The 23,487-nt window shown below is 46.5% G+C and overlaps 2 protein-coding genes across 3 annotated transcripts; one reads left to right on the top strand and one right to left on the bottom strand.

The window, feature by feature from the left end:
- Positions 1 to 136: 136 nt before the first annotated feature.
- Positions 137 to 12,497, top strand: dlat (dihydrolipoamide S-acetyltransferase (E2 component of pyruvate dehydrogenase complex)). Its single transcript, XM_060056974.1, has 14 exons — positions 137 to 593; positions 1,386 to 1,487; positions 3,020 to 3,144; positions 3,501 to 3,639; positions 4,595 to 4,721; positions 6,491 to 6,672; positions 7,317 to 7,458; positions 7,758 to 7,825; positions 8,207 to 8,323; positions 8,828 to 8,935; positions 9,727 to 9,845; positions 10,114 to 10,276; positions 10,498 to 10,634; positions 10,914 to 12,497. Exons 1-14 carry the CDS (start codon positions 333 to 335, stop codon positions 11,041 to 11,043), a joined length of 1,920 nt encoding a protein of 639 aa, XP_059912957.1. The 5' UTR covers positions 137 to 332; the 3' UTR covers positions 11,044 to 12,497.
- A 588-nt stretch (positions 12,498 to 13,085) lies between these two features.
- On the bottom strand, positions 13,086 to 22,714 carry mpzl1l (myelin protein zero-like 1 like). Of its 2 annotated transcripts, XM_060056975.1 has the most exons (6): positions 22,495 to 22,714; positions 19,764 to 19,930; positions 19,073 to 19,280; positions 18,668 to 18,797; positions 16,492 to 16,597; positions 13,086 to 15,769 (listed from the first exon to the last, which is right to left on the bottom strand). In XM_060056975.1, exons 1-6 carry the CDS (start codon positions 22,565 to 22,567, stop codon positions 15,668 to 15,670), a joined length of 786 nt encoding a protein of 261 aa, XP_059912958.1. In that variant the 5' UTR covers positions 22,568 to 22,714; the 3' UTR covers positions 13,086 to 15,667. The 2 variants fall into 2 exon arrangements, with proteins under 2 accessions (XP_059912958.1, XP_059912959.1); XM_060056976.1 differs by lacking the exon at positions 16,492 to 16,597 and having other exon boundaries at positions 22,495 to 22,713.
- Positions 22,715 to 23,487: the final 773 nt, after the last annotated feature.

Here is a 23,487-nt window from a genome sequence, read left to right on the forward strand (position 1 = left end):
GTGTTTAATTAATTATAACAATTCATTACAATACAGTTGATTATATTATGTTAAGTGATATCCAAATGTGATGTCATTCATAAATAGCAAAACTAAAATATAAAATACGGATAGTTACCTCGCGGGGAATTGCTGCCAGCTGTCAGATCTGGCAACCCGCGGTAGGACACAGACCTACCGTAAAGCGTTGTGTTTTGGACTGGGAGGTCATCAGAAAGTGAGCAGCACGGCCGGCTTTAGGGGACAGAAGCAACGTAGCACCTTAACTCTGATGCCTGAGGTTAACACGTACATAATTTACTAGATCAGTGTAGTATTTCCATTCCGACGAGATGTTCCGGTTAATCCTGCGGCTCAGGTCGACCGCTGGGCTACCCTCTCCCCGTGTCCTACAGGGCCCCGCTGAGCTCAGTACGCGCTCTGGATCCGGGAGCTGTCGCTCCAGACGGTTTCAATCCGGAGGGACTGCTCGGGCTGCCTACCATGGCACCAAGAGGGTCGTCTATTCCCATACAATGTCATCTGCCCTCCGGCGTGCTCCAATCGCAGGCTGTCAGACCAAGCGGTTCTATAGCTTACCACCACACCAGAAGGTACCCTTCGTTACTAAGCTATTGACCAGACATACAACGTTAGCCACATTAGCCTGTCAGCATGACCTTATAGCAGAGGTGCAGCAAGGTAACACTGATCTTGCAGATGTGTGCTGGGGACAAAGCGATGTGTTATACATTGGGTTCATGAGCCGTACCACTAATTGCCGTAGAGGCGTTAGGCTTTTCAATGACATATTGCTAGTTGACACGTTTTCCATTTACACCGTTGGTGCTGAAAGGAGCAGATCTGCTGCTATAGTTAAAATGCCCCGAATACAAATAATATTGGCGTAACCGAGCTAAACGCAGGTATAGACTGTCACGATGTTTCGTTCATGGGGTAAGCAACGCTTCACTTGTCTCGCCTGTATCCAAAAATGCGAATGGGACATCTCTCAATTAAAAAGACACCAGCCAAAAAGCAGAGTTTGAGGGGTTGTTACTGTGTCTTTCTTTCTGAACATGTCCGCCGACACTTGCGATTGAAGCTATTTACGGTAAAACCAAAACCCACGTCTCTTATTAATCCGATCAACAGTTATATTTACTATAACTATTTAATAATTTTGTGAACTATTTTATCCAAATCAATTTATTACAATAAATTTGAATACATGTCATTAGGAAGGGCTAGTGCATCTTTTTCAAGAATGCCTACAAGTTAGGCTGTGGGCAATAGGGATTGAGCCCGGGTAACTTTTTGGCTGGAAGAAAGCTTTGCCACTGCAACCTACTTGTCACCCTCCTGCTCTTCCGTCATCTTGTTTGTTTGTGTATAATGGCTGACAGGTGGAGCTGCCAGCTCTGTCTCCCACCATGGCGACTGGAACCATCGCTCGCTGGGAGAAGAAGGAGGGGGAGAAGATCAACGAGGGTGACCTTATAGCCGAGGTGAGAGAGAGAGAGAGAGAGAGAGAGACAGTGTGTGTGTGTGTGTGTGTGTGTGTGTGTGTGTGTGTGTGTGTGTGTGTGCGTGTGCGTGTGTCTGTTACCATTCGTTATCTGAGTGGGGGTTCAAACTAAGGCTGGGGGTAAACGATTATTTATCAAACGATTAATCAGGCGATTATTTTATCGATTAGTCGACTAATCTAATGACCAATTGGACGTTTTTTTTTTTTTCTGTTGCTCGATTAATAAAAACCATAATGTATCTCAAATAAATACCAAAAAATTCTTAATAATATACTTTATTTAATACGGAACCCGTAAAGGGACATGAAAAAAATGTGTGCGCATACTCTCTTGCGCACCGCCTCCAACTACGAGATGGTTAGTTACATCTTTCCTGCTGTCGGCTCCCAGACCGAGGAGCACAGGTGATACGTTCCCTCCGGGTCCGATGCGCTCTCGGGGGCATGACCCTTCACTTTGACCGACAGTGAGTCTGCTTATAGGTCGGAATATGATGGAATGAAGCGGCCACCGATTCTTGACAGGCTGGGTATTTTATTCTTACACACAACCGGACTCGTTCATGACTTCACTAGACTGACACGCTCGCTCTCCTCGCTCGTCCACCTACTCGCTGACGAAACACACACACACACACACACACACACACACACACACACACACACACACACACACACACACACACACACACACACACACACACACACACACACACACACACACACACACACACACACACACACACACACACACTGCCAGTGATATGCGCACGATGTTTCCCCATGCTCACGAGATACTTTCTCATGCGCACGAGATACTTTCTCATGCGCACGAGATACTTTCTCATGCGCACGAGATACTTTCTCATGCGCACGAGATACTTTCTCATGCGCACGAGATACTTTCTCGTTTGAGATGCTCCAACATTGCTGTCGTGCTCTTGTGATATGCCAACTCCATTTGGCAAAGAGTGCAAATCACAACACCTTTCCGTTTAGGACTTAACTTGAAGTATTTCCATACCTTTGATGATTTCGTGCGCAGACATTTTCCTTTATTGTGACTTTCGTCCATTTCTCCGTCGAAAATCGAATTTTTGACGTCGACGTCATCGACGCATCGCTACAGCTCTAGTTCAAACCGGTAACCCCATGATTGGAAGACAGAATGCTCTAACCTCCTAAATCAGATGACTTAAGAGGAGCTCATTCGGCTGGGAAATGCTGTCAAGATAGTCAATGGACAGCCACCTCCGTCCCCAAAAAAGAATTGTCCGCTTCAGTCCTCGATGGTGACACCAGCGCCAACCCACCACTTTCACTCATTAAGGATGCCCACATCATTTTTTGTACATTGAATGAACAACTCCCCTATAATGGGGGGGTTGACGTGGCGCTGATCGCAAAGCCATCCAGGTCTTTCAGGGGAGACCCGGGGTTAGTTTTCCTGGGGTGATGGGTCGGGGCTCTGACCCTGTACGGCCACTGACCCTCCGGTCCCATGTGCAGGTGGAGACGGACAAAGCCACGGTGGGCTTTGAGCTTCTGGAGGAGTGTTATATGGCCAAGATCCTGGTCCCGGAAGGAACCAGAGACGTGACCATCGGCGCCGTCATCTGCATCACCGTCGACAAGTCAGTAGACGGTCTTCACTTCAACAATATGCTCCCTGTTTCCTGTGGCTACATGTGTCTGCTTCCTGTGTCTACGTGTCTCTGTTTCCTTTGTCTAGAGCATAGTTATTTTTTCCACAACTCTGGAGACCATTTAAAGGAAGGTAGATGCTGGGGGTTCATAGTGGCTCAGTGATTCAGTAAAAAAAACAACTTGTTCTTCTTGCTCAAACCAACCTGTTTCTACTGCTGCTGTTCAATTGTTTTTTTTTCAAAATGTTGGAATATGCTGTTTAGCTTTTTTTGTAGCTGTACCGTACATTAACATTTAATGTCTACTGTGTGTTTGTGTATGTGTCTGTGTATGTCCCTGGTAGTCCGGACCTGATCGCAGCCTTTAAGGACGTGACGTTGGAATCCCTTGCAGCATCCGGGGCGTCTGCCTCACCGGCAGCCTCTCCTGCTGCTGCTGCCCCCGTGGCCGCCCCAGGGAGCTCCTACCCCACGCACCTCAAGGTCAGCCCAGGCAAACATAGCAACCCTTACAGTCACTACCACCACCACCACCACCACCATCACCACCACCACCACCATCACCACCACCACCACCACCACCATCACCACCATCACCACCATCACCACCAACACCACCATCACCACCAACACCATCACCACCATCACCACCATCAACACCACCACCACCACCACCACCACCATCACCACCACTACCACTATCACCACCACCACCACCACCACCACCACCACCACCACCACCACCACCACTATCAACACTATCACCACCATCACCACCACTACCACTACCACTACCACTATCACCACCATCACCACCATCACCACCACCATCACCACCACCACCACCACCACCACCACCACCACCATCACCACCACTACCACCATCAACACCACCACCATCACCACCACTACCACTATCAACACCACCATCACCATCACCACCACCACCACCACCACCACCATCACAAACAGCATCACAAACAGCATCACCATCAGCATCACAAACAGCACCACACTCACCATCACAAACAGCTCCATCAGCAGCATAGCCAAGGGCTGCTCGTTAAATCATATTCACGTTTATTTGGGTTAATATTGAAGTCACAATTATTCAAACGTTTTTTTTTTTTTTTAAACATGACAGCCAAATAGACATTTATTCGCCCTTTCTCTCCAAAAAAACATTTGTAACAGAGCTAAAATATTTCCCCGTAAAAAATTCACAAAATGATAAAATGGGAAATTTTCAAACCTAAAATAATGTACAAAAAGGCTTCTACTCGATTGTATTAGTTTGGAGGTCTTCAGAGCATAACTCTTAAGACCATCATGGTGAACTGCCGTCGCAAACCCCCACAATAATCGTTGACCAGCCGCAGCCTGGAACAGATCATATTGAACTCACACGCGAGTGTGTGTGTGTGTGTGTGTGTTCCAGATCCAGCTGCCGGCCCTCTCGCCCACCATGACCGTGGGCACGGTGCAGCGCTGGGAGAAGAAGGTGGGGGAGAAGCTGAGCGAAGGAGACCTGCTGGCGGAGATCGAGACGGACAAGGCCACCATCGGTAAGGCCCCGGCCTCCAGCACTGACCCCCGACCGCTAACACTGACCCCCGGGCCTCTAACACTGACCCCCGGCCTCCAGCACTGACCCCCGGCCTCTAACACTGACCCCCGGGCCTCTAACACTGACCCCCGGGCCTCTAACACTGACCCCCGGGCCTCTAACACTGACCCCCTGGCCTCCAGCACTGACCCCCGGCCTCCAGCACTGACCCCCGACCGCTAACACTGACCCCCGGGCCTCTAACACTGACCCCCGGCCTCCAGCACTGACCCCCGACCGCTAACACTGACCCCCGGGCCTCTAACACTGACCCCCGGGCCTCTAACACTGACCCCCGGCCTCCAGCACTGACCCCCGGGCCTCTAACACTGACTCCCGGGCCTCTAACACTGACCCCCTGGCCTCCAGCACTGACCCCCGGGCCTCTAACACTGACCCCCGGGCCTCTAACACTGACCCCCGGGCCTCTAACACTGACCCCCTGGCCTCCAGCACTGACCCCCGGCCTCCAGCACTGACCCCCGGCCTCCAGCACTGACCCCCGGCCTCCAGCACTGAGCCCCGACCGCTAACACTGACCCCCGGGCCTCTAGCACTGACCCCCGGCCTCCAGCACTGACCCCCGGCCTCCAGCACTGACCCCCGGCCTCCAGCACTGACCCCCGGGCCTCTAACACTGACCCCCGGGCCTCTAACACTGACCCCCGGGCCTCTAACACTGACCCCCGGCCTCCAGCACTGACCCCCGGCCTCCAGCACTGATCCCCGGCCTCCAGCACTGACCCCCGGCCGCTAACACTGACCCTGGGGGCACTTTGCGGTATCCATCGATCCTTCACATTTTGTGAGATGGTTTGACAATGTTGGTGTCACTGAGGAATACATTTCAGTCCGGCCCTCATCAAGCGTTCAAGACGCATACAAGATGAAATCCTTCTGAAGGAATAAGTCTTCCTAGATCATCCTGAAGATAAAAAGGATTAATAGAGATAGAATGGAGTACCGATTCCACAGTAAGGTATATGCTCTGTGTAAGACTAGAGAAGATAATAAATAAATAAATTAGACCAAAGCAATGTGTCCATATAGTCACACATTTGCTGGCAGAGAGCATTGATCATGTCAGATGATGAACTCCACATTCTTAAATCCTTACGCCATACAATAAGACCTATTATTTTCACGCCATCTTGTTGCTTGTGTTTTTGTCAAAAGACCACATGACGAAACCGGCATGTCCTTTTCACTCCTTAACCACAGTTACAGTTTCATAGGGCACATCTCCCCACCCTAGCCCAAAACGAGCATGGAATAACCCGTAATGATCAAAGAAGAAACCTTGAGAAGGAATGCAGAAAGAGGAATCCCGCTTTTCTGTGTTGGTTAGGATTGCAATGGCTGCCAAAACGCGCCGATTGTACAAGGTTCATCTCTATAAACAAACAGATATAAGCATATGAATGCAGAATCTGTATGCAACAGGACACCATTTTGGTATCGGAAGCGGCATTGGTGTTTGGTACTATCGACCAATCACATTTGACCGGGCATAAGTTGCATCCAGGTAAACCGGAGTGCAACATAGAGATCCAGCGAAATAGTGTTTGGAAGAGGAAGTCCTTTGCCTTGATATCCATTATTTATTACAAGCTACCCCCAGAAACATTGCCCTTCGTCCCCTGTGGTAAATCACCGTCAGACGAAAGCCGATCGAAAAAGAAGTCAGTAACTCGATCAGTGACTAAATGTGTGTGTTGTGGCGCGAAGGCTTCGAGGTGCAGGAGGAGGGCTACCTGGCCAAGATCATCATCGCCGAGGGCACGCGGGACGTCCCGCTGGGCACGCCCCTCTGCATCATCGTGGAGAAGGAGAGCGACATCGCCGCCTTCAAGGACTACGTGGAGACGGGCGTGGCCGACGCGACCGCGCCCCCTCCCCCTCCAGCGCCGGTGAGACACAAGCACACACACACACGCACACACATACACAGTCGATATACAGTCCAATGTACATACTTGAATTCACAACAACCCTAACCCCGACAAACACACACCGATGACATACACACCCAACGTACACACACCTGTAAAGATGGATATACACAGATGTAAATTAACACGCCTACACAAGGAGTTTCAGTTAGTAGTTAGTAGTTAGTAGTTACTAGGTAGCAATAATGTGTTGCTGCGTTCATGTCTAATGGGAGAAATAGGAGCATTTACTATGAATAATCGATTATTGCTTGGGATTAAACCATCACAAGCAATAATCATTATTAAAAAAAGCAAATCATTATTTTTGTTGGCTTATTATGAACAAACGATTAGTTATAACTAGGTTGCTTAATCAAAAATGAATCCTTGAGTATGCAGTTTGTCTGAATGTTCCTATTCTATTTCCCCACACTGAGGACATGAACACTCGGAGAAGGTGCTAGTACTGGTTTATTGCCATATGACAAGTGTGTGTGTGTGTGTGTGTGTGTGTGTGTGTGTGTGTGTGTGTGTGTGTGTGTGTGTGTGTGTGTGTGTGTGTGTGTGTGTGTGTGTGTGTGTGTGTGTGTGTGTGTGTGTGTGTGTCCCTCGGTCTCCAGGCCGCTGCTCCCTCCCCCTCCCTGGCCCCAGCCGCCGCCCCCGCGGCCGCCCCCCTCGGTAGCCGGAAAGGCCGCGTGTTCGCCAGCCCCCTGGCTAGGAAGTTGGCCTCCGACAAAGGCATTGACCTGGCCCAGGTCAGCGGTGAGTACCGGCACAGCCCCGCACTCAGAGGCCGTGCGTACCTGGATGAGCACCCAGACGCTGCAGTCGACCATTCCTGTTGCAGAACCAACAGCCACACACAACTAGTGCCTCATAAAATGGGATAATCCCTCAATGAACTTGAACAGGTTTATTGATAACCTTCGATGATGATGATGATGTAGATGCAGTTGATAAAGTGAATACGAAAAACGTTCAATGTCTTTTCAAAAGCCGTTTCAATCTTAAATGTTCTCCTCTGGTTCCCTGGGGTTGATTTTGGGCTCTTTGCTGTTCAGGTTCCGGCCCAGACGGACGCGTCACTAGGAAAGACATTGAGACGTTTGTCCCTCCCAAGGCTGTCCCCGTAAGTCACCTGCACGTCACCTGCACATCTCCCAGCATGCACCTGTCTTTCTGAAATATATTTTTTAGGTAATATTCTATTGGGTGTTGTACGTCTTAATCTAGAAATGTATCATTGTAATGTCTTCTTCAAACCATCAGTACTGTGATTGGTAATTATTTGAGACATCATAAGCTAAAGTGATAACTTACAGGTTACATTAGCATTACAATGCTAATATACTAATTGTACGAATGCTACATATGATTATTACATGTGTAACGCAATTATTATAATGATAATGCAATTATCATGATGATAATGCAATCATGTTGTAATGGCTGTGCTATCATGTATCATGTGACTGTGGTCACATGCTAACGTGCTGCTGCTGTATGGCAGACGGCGGTTGTGGCTCCTTCCCCGGCCCCTGCTGCTGCGGCTGCTGCTGTGGCCCCTGGAGCCAAGGTGGCCCCCGCAGGGACCTACACAGACGTCCCCATCAGCAACGTCCGCAGGGTAGGAAGACACACACACACACACACACACACACACACACACACACACACACACACACACACACACACACACACACACACACACACACAGGCTCACACACACACACACACACATGCTCACACACACACACACACAGGCTCACACACACACACACACACACACACAGGCTCACACACACACACACACAGGCTCGCACGCACACGCCAGTCTTGATCAGATGAATTATGAACACACACAAACATACAAACACTTTGGTTTCGAATGAGGTGGTTGAATATATTCCCTTTGCATGATGCCATTACAACACTTTGATACATCAATGTACAAAATGTAATGTAAACACCTTAATCCCGTTATAACTCACCGCTGGACCAATGAGGAGGCGTCTTTCATGTTCTGCTGGACCAATGAGGAGTCGTTGTCCACGTTAGATGAAATGGATCCAAACATGATGTTGGGGGGGTCCCGGTCCCTGGTCCACAGCTGTGATTGTTGTGCTTGCAGGTCATCGCCCAGCGGCTGATGCAGTCCAAGCAGACCATCCCCCACTACTACCTGTCAGTGGACGTCAACATGGACCACGTGCTGGAGCTCAGACAGGAGCTCAACGCCGTGAGTCTGCACATCCCGGGCCTCCAGAATGCCCCAGTTAGTTAAGAGGTGGTTGGGTTCAGTGGAACAGGTATCTCTGTGAGGTTGGTTTTATCGTTCAGAGTCCTCCAGTTTTTTAGCGTTAGTGTCGAGCTGGTTTATTTGAGGTGAGAGATTTGACTTCTCTGGTGGATCATGGTTAGTACCAGAAGAGTTCGTCCAGTTCCATTGGTCTAGTCTCAAGGACCCACATGATGGGACATTAGTCATGAAGCCACAACACAAAAAGAACCGACTTATTTAACAATATTCACCAACTATGCTGTACTGTTAGTTGTTAAGTACCGTACTGTACTGTACTGTTCAAAACCTTGAGTGAACAAGAAACTATAACAATTTGGGCTACACTCAATGAAATAGTGAGCCATGAAATCGGAATTACTATTGAAACATTAGTTTATGAATAGGCTTCTTTCTAAAGATTATAGCCTGGAATTATGCTCTGTCACCCACCATCTGAGAATCAATTTATCTAGTTCACCAGATAGACTATATGCGCCAGCCAGCTAGCTTCCTGGACTAGCTACCTGCACTAGCTACCAGGATTAGCTAACTGCAATAGCTACCTGCGCTAGCTTCCTGGACTAGCTACCTGCACTAGCTACCTGGACTAGGTAGCTACCTGCACTAGCTATCTGCACTAGCTTCCTGGACTAGGTAGCTACCTGCACTAGCTTCCTGCACTAGCTACCTGGTCTAGCGGTGACTTCCTGCCACAAACGGGGATGAATGTGGTGGTGCTCTCTCTGCAGGAGGTGAAGGCCCAGAACATCAAGCTGAGCGTCAACGACTTCATCATCAAGGCCAGCGCCCTGGCCTGCCTAAAGGTCCCCGAGGCCAACTCCTCCTGGATGGACAGCGTCATCCGCCAGTCAGTACACGCACGCCGACCACACGAACATGTATCTGACGCGTACACACACACGCAGGCACGCACGCACACACACTCCTGAACCACATGCATCTGAGCTTCATGAATTTGCTTTGTAAAAGCGTCTGCTCATTAGCAGTTACCTCCCCCTACCTGCTCATAAAGGAGCAGGTATACTGATGCCTCCTTACCAGCAGGTGGTGTGTAGTAACCAGTTACAGTGTGTCCGGTGCACTCACACCCTGATCTCCTCGTTGTGCGTGTGAAGGAACCACGTGGTGGACGTGAGCGTGGCGGTGAGCACTCCCAACGGTCTGATCACGCCCATCGTGTTCAACGCCCACACCAAGGGGCTGGCCGCCATCTGCTCCGACGTCTCCGCCCTCGCTGCCAAGGCGCGGGACGGCAAGCTGCAGCCGCACGAGTTCCAGGTATGACCCGCCTCTGGCACATGCACACGCGTGTGGCGGTCGGCTTGCGCTTCTAGGTCCCACAATCACAATCACACGAGTCGTCACACAGTGTATTGAGAAGGATGTTAACGCTGGGCAGGGCGTCTGGCAAATTGTAGAGGAATGAGGTAATGATCTGGATAGTAGTTATCATGGAACTCGGCCCTAGAACGACCCTCTGTCCCTCTCTCTCTCTCCAGGGAGGAACCTTCACCATCTCCAACCTGGGGATGTTCGGGGTCAAGAACTTCTCGGCCATCATCAACCCTCCTCAGGCCTGCATCCTGGCCGTGGGCGGAGCCGAGAAGCGCCTGCTCCCTGCCGACAACGAGAAAGGGTCAGTAACTCACCGCGGTTGTCACCCCAGAAAAAAGGGATAGGTGTTTGCAGGGCTGACCCTTTATTGACACATTTTAACTCTAGATGAGGATATCCACCTCTTGGATGAATGTTGGTCCGTCGAATAATCTAACGTTTGAAATTTATTCTGTAAAATAATTTTGTTGAAGGTGCATTGAAATAAAAGTGCTTAAAAATGTAATATTCTTGTGGCAACAGTTGCCATGGCTCTCTTTGGAGGACATGAAATAACGTGTGTGTGGGTGTTCGTGCGCAGGTTTGACGTGGCCAACATGATGGCCGTGACGCTGAGCTGCGACCACCGTGTGGTCGACGGCGCCGTCGGCGCCCAGTGGCTCGCAGAGTTCCGCAAGTTCCTGGAGAAACCCGTCACCATGCTCTTGTGATTGGACAGTGCCGTGACCCCAACCGCCGCGATAGGCCGAGACCTCTCTTCCTCATCAATCTGATCGGTGCATCCATCGTCGAGCCAAGCGAGGATAATCACACTCACCCTCCCACCCCCTTACCGGTCGAAGGGACATAACTCTCACTCCAGTGGTATCCCTGTCTCTGTCCCCCTTCCTGCACCTCTCTGGTCCCCCACCCCCGTCATTCATCCTCTTATTTATTGCGGCTCCCAAGTCTCGCACCAGATCAGAATTAGATACCGTATCGCCCCAAAGTTGAGAGCGGCCGTTAAGATGTTTATCTTTTAATGAGGGAATTGTTACAGGCCGGCGGGGGGGAGGAAGACAAGTATATATAGAAAGATGTGTGTGTATTTGCGTGCGTCCACGCAGGCTAGGTGGCATCGATTGTGGGACGGGGATAAGGGCCTCTAGGTGTTTAGCTCAATGTCTCCACTCCATGACCCTGTGCAAAGAGGTTGTTTTTGTGTCCTGGCTCCTTGGGTGGGGAAGGCTATTCTTTAAAAGAGAAATGTATGAAATGTAAGTTGTATTTGAGAAATGTTGCGCAAATAAGTAAAACATGTTTCTCCTGTTCAGATACCGGTCATGAATTCAACAATTCTCATTTCAATTGCTATTTTACTGCAACTGTTTTTTTGCATTGTTTTCTTCTGTAAAGGGTTATTCCAGCGAGTGTGCGATTGAGAGCCACTGTTTATAGATTACGGTGCGTACAAATCACATAGCAGCACTTGTTTGAAATGTGGTGGCGGTAAAAAAAAAAAATGATACTTGGTAAACCTAATCTCAACTGAGGTGCTAAACTGTAATGCTGATATTCTCTCTCACTGACTGGGATTTCATCTGTGATTTCTCTAAACGCACAAAATGCTGGTCCAGAATTTTTTTGACAGTCGGTGAACAAAGTGGGGGAAGGCAAAGGGTTTCCCATAGGCTATTTTGGTTTTGGTGGGCATAACGATTTCTTATGAAAACCCAAATTGAAGCATTTTAACTAACTAAATGTGTTATAAAGACATTTCAACATTAGACGCCGTTTTATCCTGTGACCTTACTCTCAAAATTGTAGTTACTAATGACGTAAGGTAGGGCTACCATATCAAATCCATAACTCAAAACAAGTCATTTAAAAACATTGGCCCTCAATGCATACAACACACAAAAAATAGCTTTGGTTTCTAAGCTGTTTTCCTTATGTCTGTTATATTTCTAAGTTGTACCCATGTTTATCTTGATGGGAACACGAGGCTTAAAAGGATGTTGCTAGGAATGTTTTTTCTCGCAGCCACGAATTAAGTCGCAAAAACTGAAAGGAGAAAACGTCAAGATGGCTTTGTCCTTCGTCGTGGAGATGCCATGTATGGAGATCATTGCAACACGTCTCATATCCCAACGCTAGGTTAACCGAATAAAGCAGCTGCAATAGATATGTGCTCAGTCATTGTCCAAGGGTGGAATATGCCAAGGAAAAGGACAAATAAGACATAGGTATGATAAAATAAGCATAAAAAATTAAGGGTTGTGAATGGGAAGTACAAAAAAACAAACACCGAATCATTTCAAGACCCTTGTTCTAATTAATAATTGTTCTTTAGATCAAGTGGAAATGTATTCTTACATTTGTTAATGATATATTTAATGAAGTCTAATTAGATTAAGTAGTCACCAATGGTTTATAATTTGTATTGTCATCAATAGGCCTACTATGTGTCCTATATAACATTTATTCTGAACACACCCACTCTCCCTTTCAGCGAGTACAGGCTAATGGTAAGGATAAGTGTTCTTCGGCTGATAGGGTAAGGGTATTGAACTATAACATGAGGTGAATACTGTGGTGCAAAGTGAGGTATTAAGTTTTAATGAAGCTCAGTTAAAGTAACTGATTACTTTATGGATTAAAGTAACTGGCACCTAGTACCTATAAAATGGGAGTATAACATGTTTGCCACTACTACACTATAGATGTAACCACACACATTTCCTCAAAAGAATACTTAACTTAAATACACGGGTAGGATTTTGGCCATGAATAGGTTTTATATAAAATGTGTCACAGAGGCTACAGAAGCAACATTATGTGTATAGAAAAATAATATACAGTAAGGGAAAAATAGTTGAATCATATCTTTTCTATTTGGAGTAGATGCTTGAGTCAGCAAATGAAATGTTAAAAGGCACTACATGTACAATATTCCAGTTTGTTTTAAGAAATTAAAACAGAAAACAAGTGTCATTCAGATAAAAGGAGAAACGCCAGGTCCATTGTGTTCATTGAGAGGCAAGCCAGTGCAGATTTTACAAGAGAACAAATAAAACAGAAGTCACAAACAGGCCATCCAAAAGAACATTTTACCAACAACCTGCTTTTCATTAAAGTTGACAAACTAACAGCATGTGTTGTATTTCAGCAAAAACGAGCGGCAGTTCTTTGTACATCTGACTTATTTACTGCAACATGTCCCAGAGATCCAAGGGACACCAGCGTGTTGTGGCAGTTATTAACATGGTCTTCCTTTGATCCTAGTGAACAGTTAAATAACAGCTAAAACAAAGAATTTAACGATTCCAGCACAAGTATGTAACAGGGCAATGCAATGGACAATAAAGGCCTTACAGACTTACAATCCCTACAAAGAGTTGAATTTATATCTACCTGTGTCTATTAAATCTTGATGCATCCAGAAACGATATATATACACACACACGCACACACACACTATAAGCAGAATTGGCAGACATTTCTATAGGAGTCGAAATGTTACAAACGCAGTGTCTGATTGGCTCACCTTGATGTGCGACCCAATCAGAAATGGCAAATCCATAGCCTGTATTTGCAGCGTTCCTTGAATCTGAGTTTAGTGCACGGTTATCCTCTGAAGGAGAAGACCGTGCAAATCTATCACTGATCCTCCATAGCAGAGCAAGGCCTCTGTGGCCACTGGAGGTGCTGGAATGATTTACAGTAAAAAGCACTCTCTTATTTTGCAAGAAATATCTACAAAAAATAAATTCATCGCATTTCGGAATGACAAACCAATGCAAAATGCTGCCATTTGGGAGTGTATAGGCCAAACCGTGCAGAGAGTGAAACACGTTTGAGAAATATTCACATACAGACACACATAAGGCTTCCTTATCAGCTCGAACAACAGAGTCAATGAACAGTGTGGAATGCAATTTAAAGCTTGAGCAGACAAAAACGTAAGTACAGGAGTAAAAACTGAATTTGGCCTGAAAGAAAGATTAAGAACACGATTTTTTCCCCCATTTAGTTATGGTGTAGTTATAACCTAGTTATACATGCAGACAGTTTCTAGAAGGGTTTTCAAATAAGTAGACAATTATTTGGCTTGTGTTTGAAAACAACAGACAAAAAGATTCAAGTGTTAGTAAATCCTATCGGAATATTTGTCTTATTTAAGCATGCATAAGCAGTCGATTTCTGGTAATGAACACACTCTTCAATTTGACATCAATGATTAAACCGCGCCCACAGGCTTGAAGTCCCTCCCCATGACAACATTATCCCAAAGTGTGTGTGATGGCAGCTTCAATACTAGTAACAAGGCATGACCACATTTCTTGAAGAATAACTATAAACTCGAGCACATTTAAGAGTTGGATGTGAAACAAGAGTTTCTGTACCGACCTCAGCATGTTAAAAGAAGTGATTCACCATATTGATGTAACACCGGTTTACTCTACATCAGAGTAGGCAACATCCGCGGAGCATGGGTTTCCCCACTAGACGGCAGCAAAGGTTAGATAAGTCTATGTGTCCGGTGTGTAGTTACTGCTGCTCTTGAAGTACCTCAAATCGATGCTAAGTGCTCTCATCACAGAAATGGACAGACAATTAAGAGTATGATTTCCAAATAAATTTAACAAAACCTGGTGCTGCTCACGGCTGCATGCATGAAAATATCATTCATCGGATGCTATGACCGACACCGTTGCCCCGCCTTGGGATGAGAGCTAATCAGATGTCAAGAGAAGGAAAAAGGCGGCAACTAAGCATATGACTTTGTGATTGGATGGTTAGGTTAAGCCATAGCCTTAACATTTTCATCTTTCCAACAGAAAAAAAGCCGTTTAACAGCCATTAATCCAGTCGTAAAAGGAGACTTCCCCGGGAATTTTTCATTAAATCGCTTGCAATGAGAAATCTTGCGTTTCAAGACATTTGGTTATTGCTAAAGCAAATGTTGTCCAAAGCCGATGACATGCTATCTATTTGCACTATTGTGTTTGTTTGTTTTTGTTGTTTTTACAGGCTTTTCAATTGCTTCATCATCACAATTAAACACAGACACAATACATTAAAATCACATAGTGGCGTGTATGGGTTGAGGAGTAGCCCACTCTTCCCACTCCCCCCCCACCCTAACCTCCCTCCTAAACCTCTAAAGTAAAACTGTGTCGATACATTACCATTATTGAATAGTCCCCCCCCCCCCCCCCCCCCCCCTCCAAATCCCGATGAGGGGGGGGGACATCTGCTCCTTGCTTTCCTGCTGTTATTGTGATGTTTTGTAGCCACAGTATCCGTTCAATCTATTGTCTTTTGGTCCATTTGGTGTTTTGTTATATTTGTCTAGTTTTTCCGAATATCAGCGTAGACGACGGGGTCCAGTTTGTGGAATGAGTTGGGGCTGTTGATGCTGGAGTGATCCAACTGTGCATATATCACCGGGCCCTGCCAACAGAGAAGGAAGGCAGAAGTTGGACAGGCAGAATGGAATCAGCGCAAACAAATATACACAAGATTTAATTAGTGTTACCGTCGTTTTCATGTTGTTGATTGTTTTGTCCTTTTTTTCCTGTGCGTGTCCAAATTCTTAAAATACACATCCTATTATAATCCCAAAATGCGTGACAGTAGTTCACTACCCTCCCAACCCCACTGCCCCAATCCTTATATGATGAATGTCTTCCTGGACAATGTCGCCACCTTGTGGTGGCGTATCACCTTGCTGTTGCAGCGCTAACCGTTGGAGAGAGAGCGAGAGGGAGAGAGAGAGCGAGAGAGCGAGAGAGAGCGAGAGAGAGAGAGAGGGCAAGAGAGAGCAAGAGAGAGCGAGAGAGCAGGCGAGAGCGAGAGAGGGAGAGAGAGAGCGAGAGAGAGAGCGCAATCTATACTCCTACCCAGAGTGCTAATCCACTTTTTAGTCCGCCGAGTCAAACCACAGGGGACCAACCTAAAGCCGAGCCTGGCGACGGAGGTCGTCTTAACGTGCTCAGATCGACAGCCCGTCACCAGGCCCAATCACATTTGCAACAGCCTACTGCAGACCGATAAGAGGATGGGCTCCCCTGAGGTTTGATGTCAGAACGAGGCCTGGCCCTCTCTGGGGTGCTGTGGTGGTTCGGGCCTCCTGTGAGGCGCCGGTGTGTCTCTGGTGGGCTCTGGGCTCCTACCTGCACAGGGCCTGAGGGCCGGCCGCCCACCGAGCCCGCCAGGCTGGACTCCACCTTCTTTCGGGGCCGCGGCGTGGGAGAAGTCGTGCTCTCCACAGACGTGCATCTAGGTTAGGGTTTTGGGTGGTGGTGGTTGTTTGGGTAGTGGTGGTTGTTGTTGTTGTTGTCGTTTTGGGTGGAGGTGTTTATTATTTTGGGTGATGGTTGTTGTTGTTTTGGGTGGTGGTGAGTGGTCAGGGAGGTGGATGTTTTTTTTATAATGTTGTCGCACAATGTCGACATGGCGTCGGAGAGCACAAAGTGGCAGGAAGACAAAGAAAAACAAGAAAGGGACAAACAAATGGGAGACAGAAAATAATAATAATGAGCGATAGGCATGTATGTACGAAGGGTGACAGCCCATAGTGAGCAGACAAACATACTGGGAGGAGCGGAAGCCAACAGGCAAAGGGGCACTTTGTAACACTTAAGACCAATTGCCTTTGCCTTGGTGTCCACGATAGACAAGAATGCACCTTCCAACGCTCTGGCAATGTATCATAGCAGTTATGGAATTGGAAGGATTCACCAACAGCATCATGAATAAATTATCTTAAATAACGGCATCTGTAATCAATTGGAACCATAACTATAAAATAACTGTGCTCCACTTTCAACATTCCAAAGTCATCCAAAAAATTATTTGGTCGTTTTCATGCTATTATGCATGAGGAATACGCCAAGCTTGTTGTTGCTAACTTGTGAATCATACAGTATGAGAAGCCCACTTCCTTTGCGGTTGCACAACCCATTAAGCATAAGTCTTGATCTGAATGGTCTCAAAGAAAGAATGAACACACACACACACACACACACACACACACACACACACACACACACACACACACACACACACACACACACACACACACACACACACACACACACACACACACACACACACACACACACACACACACACACACACACGCTTGAATTATTAGCTAAAGGTATACTAACATACTGTTAATGTCATTGTTTTCTAATTGCAAACTGCCATGGTCACGTGTGGCCGTTTCCTAACACGTTGGCAGCTTGCCGATAAGTAACAGTGACTCATGTGCACATGGAAGAGGAGGAGCCTCAGAAACACGGGCAAACGTCTGGTCATGAAAGGACACGTGGAAATGACCGTTGGGGGTTAGTTCAAGAATGACTGATGTAGTGACAAGTGCAGTGTTTCCCACTGGATTTTGAGCCATGGATGGAAGCATTTGCGTCGGCAGGGCCCGTTTCAAAATGTATTTAAACAAAGCAGGGAAACACTGGCCCAGTCACAGTGGGTTTGGAAGAGAAGAAAACCAGACAGGTTTGAGTAGAAAATGAAAAAAGAAAAACGCTTTAGTAGTAGACATGCTGCAGCACGGTGTATGCGTGTACGCCGTGGGAAAGTGGGGGCGGGGGTGTTGTCGTTCAAAGCGCTGTGTGTTTCGAAAGTGATGTTACCAAGACAGCCGCTAATAGAGATAGCGTCTAACCCTCAGTGAAGCGTACAGTTAGTCGTTAACCCCTTTCTACACCGTTTCTAAATCGCCACTTCGCCACCTTGTTAAACCTTTCTGCAAGCGGAAGAGAGCGCCACGCGGCCCGCTACGCACACACTTGGGTGGAGAGGTTCAGCGTGGAAAGGTATCTTTTTACCCAATTAGTAGCCAAATCAATTAAACCTTGACAGAGCACCGAAGAGATTATTCCATTAACCCAAACTTTCATGCAGGCAGGGTAAACGGTTTGTCTGCTGTGTTACGGGAGGATTTGGTTAGGACAAGCCAGAAACACAGAGGCAGTAAAAGAGAAAGAGTCCCCCAAACAGGTTCCCCTGTAGTCGCCCGAGGACCATCGTTGACTTGAAGTACAGGAGCCGAGAGGGTTAACTGAGGAGGTCCAACATTAACCGGAATCCACCGAGTGAGAATAGCCTCCTCGGCCTTTGCCAGAGACACATGAGCAAACCCTCCGCCCCGGAGAGCAGTACACTTGACGGTGGTATTAGGTGTGTAGGACACAGCAGAGACACCAAGGCAATTGGCTAGGACATCCACCAAACGAACATCCTCTCAGAAATCGGATTACATTTGCAAGTGTGTGTGTGTGTCTGTGTGCTGTAATGGCAAAACGTAGAGGAAGCAGGGCCTACCCTTCGTAATCATGTCGCGATTGATGCCTCCTTATGATGAGGTAGGTAACCACGGCGATTAGGACGATCCCGATGACAGCACCGCAAACCGCCCCAACGATGACCGCGGTGCTGTCTGGCGGGAGGGATTCTGGAAATGACACACACACACAGACACAGACACAGACACAGACACACACACACACACACACACACACACACACACACACACACACACACACACACACACACACACACACACACACACACACACACACACACACACACTTTAGATTGAGGGAAAATTGTGTCCTGCAAATACTTACAAATGATCTCTAGAATGCCGACGTATTACAAGATACCATTTCATGGACACCAACAAACTGAAACACACATAGCAAAAAAAACAGGTGCTTTCAGGTTCACCTCTGGGGACGACCCTGAGCTCGGTGCGGCCTGGCGTGCCCGCCACATCGGGGGGGTTCTTGACGTCGCAGAAGTAGGTTCCGTTGTCACTGAACTTGGCGTTTAGCAGCTGTATGGAGGCGTCCTTCTTGTTGAGGTCGCCAATGAACTGCAGCCTGTCCTTGAAGGCAGCCACCGGGTAATTTATTCCGTTGCTGAAGAACGTAATCTGCATGGTTTGAAAGAGGGCATCGGGATTTACAGTCGATTCCATGAAAAGGGTCCATCTTTTATTTACCAAATTTTACCCAAATTCCCGGTATCGGCACAGAATCCGATTTTTATGATGACCTACTGTATATATTGTATTTGTGTTTAGGTTAACAGCACGTCTTCAAAAAAAAGGACAACAAAAGGGCATGACCCAGCCCAATGTTATGAGTTTGTTTTAGGCTAGTAGTACAATCTCTGTGGATGAGCGCTATGATGAGCTATGTTGTGTACAAACTGCATCACACACCGTGGCGTTATACTGCAACTGGCCAAAACATAGGGTTTTACACCTGTTTTGTCTAAATGAATGGTCTTAGTTTAGTAACAGTAACAAAATGGCACAGACGTACTATGTCGAAGATGATGTAATGCATACTAAAGGGTCTTAGGTTCACTGCCCCTTTGACTCTATGCAGATTGGCCAGTGGGTGGCGCTTACTGTAGACGTCTGGTCAGAGCCCAGCTGCCGGATGTGCCAATGCACCGTGGCTCCACTGCTGACCACCTCATTGGACTTGAAGGTACACGTCAGGACGCCCGTGGTGCCGTTCTCCACGATCACCTCGGGGGCCGTCTTTATGTCCACGGCTAATGTGGGCCGCGTGCCTGGGTCGACAAGGGAAGGAAACAAAAAAATAAAGTACATGGTAACTGCAGGTTGCCTGGTTGAGGTCCGTTCAGGGGCTGTTCTTGGTCTAGCCTTGGCCCGGCCTTAAATAAGAATTATGACCACGGGATCGGATAGTTTGTGTTTATGTGTAGGTGGGAATAATAAGAAGGTTCTTATTTCTACGTCTTGTAAAGGCAAGCCTCACAAGACGTGACCGGTGTGTCACATGGAAACATCTAACTGTATGGTCATGTAAACATAGTCATAGCCTACGTCAGCGCTAGTCGAGGATTTGTTCTTGTCATGTCTGCTTTTTATTAGGCTTTTTGGACATTGGAACTGGATTCCTGCCTTTCACAGCTGGACTTTTTGGTCCAGCTGGGCATTTCTGGGGTTGTCTATATTGCAGACCTAGAACGGCTGCTTTTCAATACCCCCGAAGAAAAGAAAAAGGCACGGGTCAACATGTTCACCGATCAGAATTGAAACAAATCAACAAAGACAACTTGTAAAGGCCGTAGATATTGTTAGTGGGGCGGGAATCTATGAAAACGAATGAGGGTGAATCATGTTTTAAATTGTGCAACACCTTACATAACAGCTGGGGGAAGAAATACTATCAAGGATGTTGAAATATGGAGTCATGCAAGTAAAGACGACCATAGAGGTTAATGTCATGGGAATGCACAAATTCCTTGATGTACTGACCACTGAACAAGTTTCTGATTTAATAAAGCTATCATATTCAAAGACAGAACACTCTGGAGAAGGTGTGTCTATTTGTCCTACTCATTGGGCTTTCACTCATTTATAGTCAGACTTTTAAATCTTTTGTCACATGTTGTAAAGCACATAACAAAGACCTATGATTTTTCTTCAGTTACTCATCTTTGGCATGTGTTGCTTTGTATAGTTGCAGAGCAAAACAAAAAAGTACCTGGGATAGTTCCAAGAGGAACAGTCACAAGCAAACTCCTCCCTACTCTTTCCTCAATTCTGGTTTGACAGTTGGACAGTGAAGAAAATGTTGACAAGACCGTTGGATTTTCTGCAAGTGCAAACTTGTGTAACATTATCGTTGTGTGGCAACAACGAAAGTAATGTAGTCTTGACTGTGCTAAAAAAGGTGTTCCTCTTTGCACAAGAAATTATATTTTCTGTTGGACACCTGGTTTAGTGCCGTTGGTTCAGCCTACTCACTTAAAATGTTGAGGAGCAACAGTTGGCCACTTCTAATCCTTCTTGGTAACAGAACATTTACACCGCACTATCTTGTACTTATTTAATTATATGTGCTGCTCATCATTCAATCGCATTAGCAGATGAAATAGGATGGAGATCAAAAAGCACACATTCATCCAAACCGGTTAAACCTTAGTCCTGGTCATCAGGGGAGGAGCCTATCTCAGTTGAAATAGGGAGTGCAGGGAAACGCCCAAGATGAGCATCACTTCATTGCACACAAACAAATATAACAGACACACTTGTATCCATGAATAATTATATCAGCAAATAACAAAAAGAAAACAAAATTAATAAATTGTGCACTATAATTGATACTGCAAAATGTTACCATACATGGAGAGCTGTGAATGCTTTGTTTGATTCAACTGCATAAAGCGTACTTCCGAATAAATATCCCGTCAATCTATAACCGTGCAGGAGCGCATCGAGAGCATTGATGACAATGGAAAGCAAAAAATGGATCAACAGTACACCTACCCCTCAACCATAACCGGAAACAAACCTTCCATAGCTAAAATATTTATATGTTGAATATGACTGCTCCTCTGAAGTATAAATCGTAATGTGCTTAAGTCAGGAAAGGCTTTGTCACTTTGTATACGAACAACTGATTTTGCAGGACTGCGAAGGGAAGACCACGACAGCAGATGGTTGCACAGGATTGATCCTATTCTGTGCACATCCTGTTGGTTATAGCACTGGGAGAAAATACACAGCCCTAGTTTCCCTCGTTGCTCTTATCGTTAGTGGCTGGCTTCATAAAAACACACGCCACATATTACCTGCTCCAAGTGACTCGAATTGGAAGCAGGATTGCTGTGTTACAAAATGATCCCGAGTTATTATTTAAGGGCTTGTCCACCACCGTTATTACATAATACCGTGATCAATGTTTTAATGAATGTTGACAAATTTCCTTGGCCAGAGGAGGGTGAATGGATGAACGATGTGTACCTCTGCTGTGTGCTGGCGGGGGGTTATCACCCAGCCTTTTGTTTTGGTTGCTGATGGCTAGCTACGTTACCAGAGCTAGCGTTAGCCTTAAGCTATCTGAAAATCTGGAGTCACAGACGACCTAATGTTACATCCTTTTGGGATAACCATAGAGAATGGGCGTTCACTCGGTTGAATCCGTAAAATAGCGTCTTGTTTTGCCTTATCGACAACGCTGCCCGTTTGCTACTGAGTTTATCAAGCCGTTGACCATTGGAAAAAAAGCAAGATAACGTGTACGTTGCCTGGCTCACCGAAGATCCGACATGATACCTCATGAAACATTACTTGGATTATAGACTCGATTGCGGGCACTACTTACCGAACACTGCACACAACGTAAGTCCACTAACTAGAATGCCATTCCAAATGGCATTTAACCATTTTGGCTCCATAATTTTGTAAACACGGATAGCTCCACCACCCTCTTCTTTTTCCTTATTCCTCTTGCCAGCAATCCCAAGTCAGGTCCTTCCTTCTTCTTATGACTTTAGCCTCATGACTGCGTTTAACTAATGCTGCCCTCTAGAGGTTCATTGGACGAGTGGCAGCACCTTGCAACCAACAGCGTCCGTCGACAGTGGCTGCGTCATGTGCCAGCCCAAATTAGGGACGCCACGCCTTCTTTATAGGTCCATGCGACACGCCCTTTCCACCGATTACGTCATAGTATAACTAGAAAATGCATTTCCTGCAAAAAATGCGGTGAGTGCTGTAGTGCGGTTGAAAATATTTTTTAATAAAGCCACATAGATTAAGACATAAAGAAACGTTAAATGGCTTAAATCAAGTCAAGGGATTTGAACAAAATTTCAAAAAACTAAATGGAGTAAACAATGTAAACATGCACACAATCTAAATGTCAGAATGGGCAGACGGCTTCAGTGGCGAAGTCACGCCCCTTCCGGTAGAGCTCATGGGACCTATGAGATCGAAAAATATGAATGGGTGTCAATGGTGAGAAAATAAATATTTTCTGGTCCCAGTCTTTATATGCCCTGGATTACACATATGTTGTTTGTGGATTTAAAGGATAATTTTTCATGCAAAGAGTTCGACCGTTTATTGTGCAATTGTTCAGATAAAGGCTGTAGAGAAAACACAACGAGAAAGACTACACGGCTCGTATGTGACGTCACGCTCCCTGCGACTGGCGTGGAGAAGACCGACAATCTTCCCATCGGCATAACTGAAACTCTGCACGTGCCCCGATTTATAATGGTTTTCACCTCTTTCGATGCTTTTATCCTCCCCTTGGAAAAAGCGGCGAAGTGGGGCAGAGAGATCGCCATCTCTGTGCCGAGTTCCAAGGGCG

Source organism: Gadus macrocephalus, chromosome 7 (assembly GCF_031168955.1).
Source record: "Gadus macrocephalus chromosome 7, ASM3116895v1".
Classification (NCBI taxonomy): domain Eukaryota; kingdom Metazoa; phylum Chordata; class Actinopteri; order Gadiformes; family Gadidae; genus Gadus; species Gadus macrocephalus.

Excerpts from the sequence above, each read along its gene's own strand:
- dlat (XM_060056974.1), top strand. The coding sequence starts at position 333 with ATGTTCCGGTTAATCCTGCGGCTCAGGTCGACCGCTGGGCTACCCTCT. Across the intron at positions 1,488-3,019 it reads AGGGTGACCTTATAGCCGAG|GTGGAGACGGACAAAGCCAC; the intron begins GTGAGAGAGAGA and ends TCCCATGTGCAG. Across the intron at positions 9,846-10,113 it reads ATGGACAGCGTCATCCGCCA|GAACCACGTGGTGGACGTGA; the intron begins GTCAGTACACGC and ends GTGCGTGTGAAG.
- mpzl1l (XM_060056975.1), bottom strand. The coding sequence starts at position 22,567 with ATGGAGCCAAAATGGTTAAATGCCATTTGGAATGGCATTCTAGTTAGT. Across the intron at positions 18,798-19,072 it reads GCTCAGGGTCGTCCCCAGAG|AATCCCTCCCGCCAGACAGC; the intron begins GTGAACCTGAAA and ends TGTCATTTCCAG. Across the intron at positions 16,598-18,667 it reads TCGCGACATGATTACGAAGG|ATGCACGTCTGTGGAGAGCA; the intron begins GTAGGCCCTGCT and ends ACCCTAACCTAG.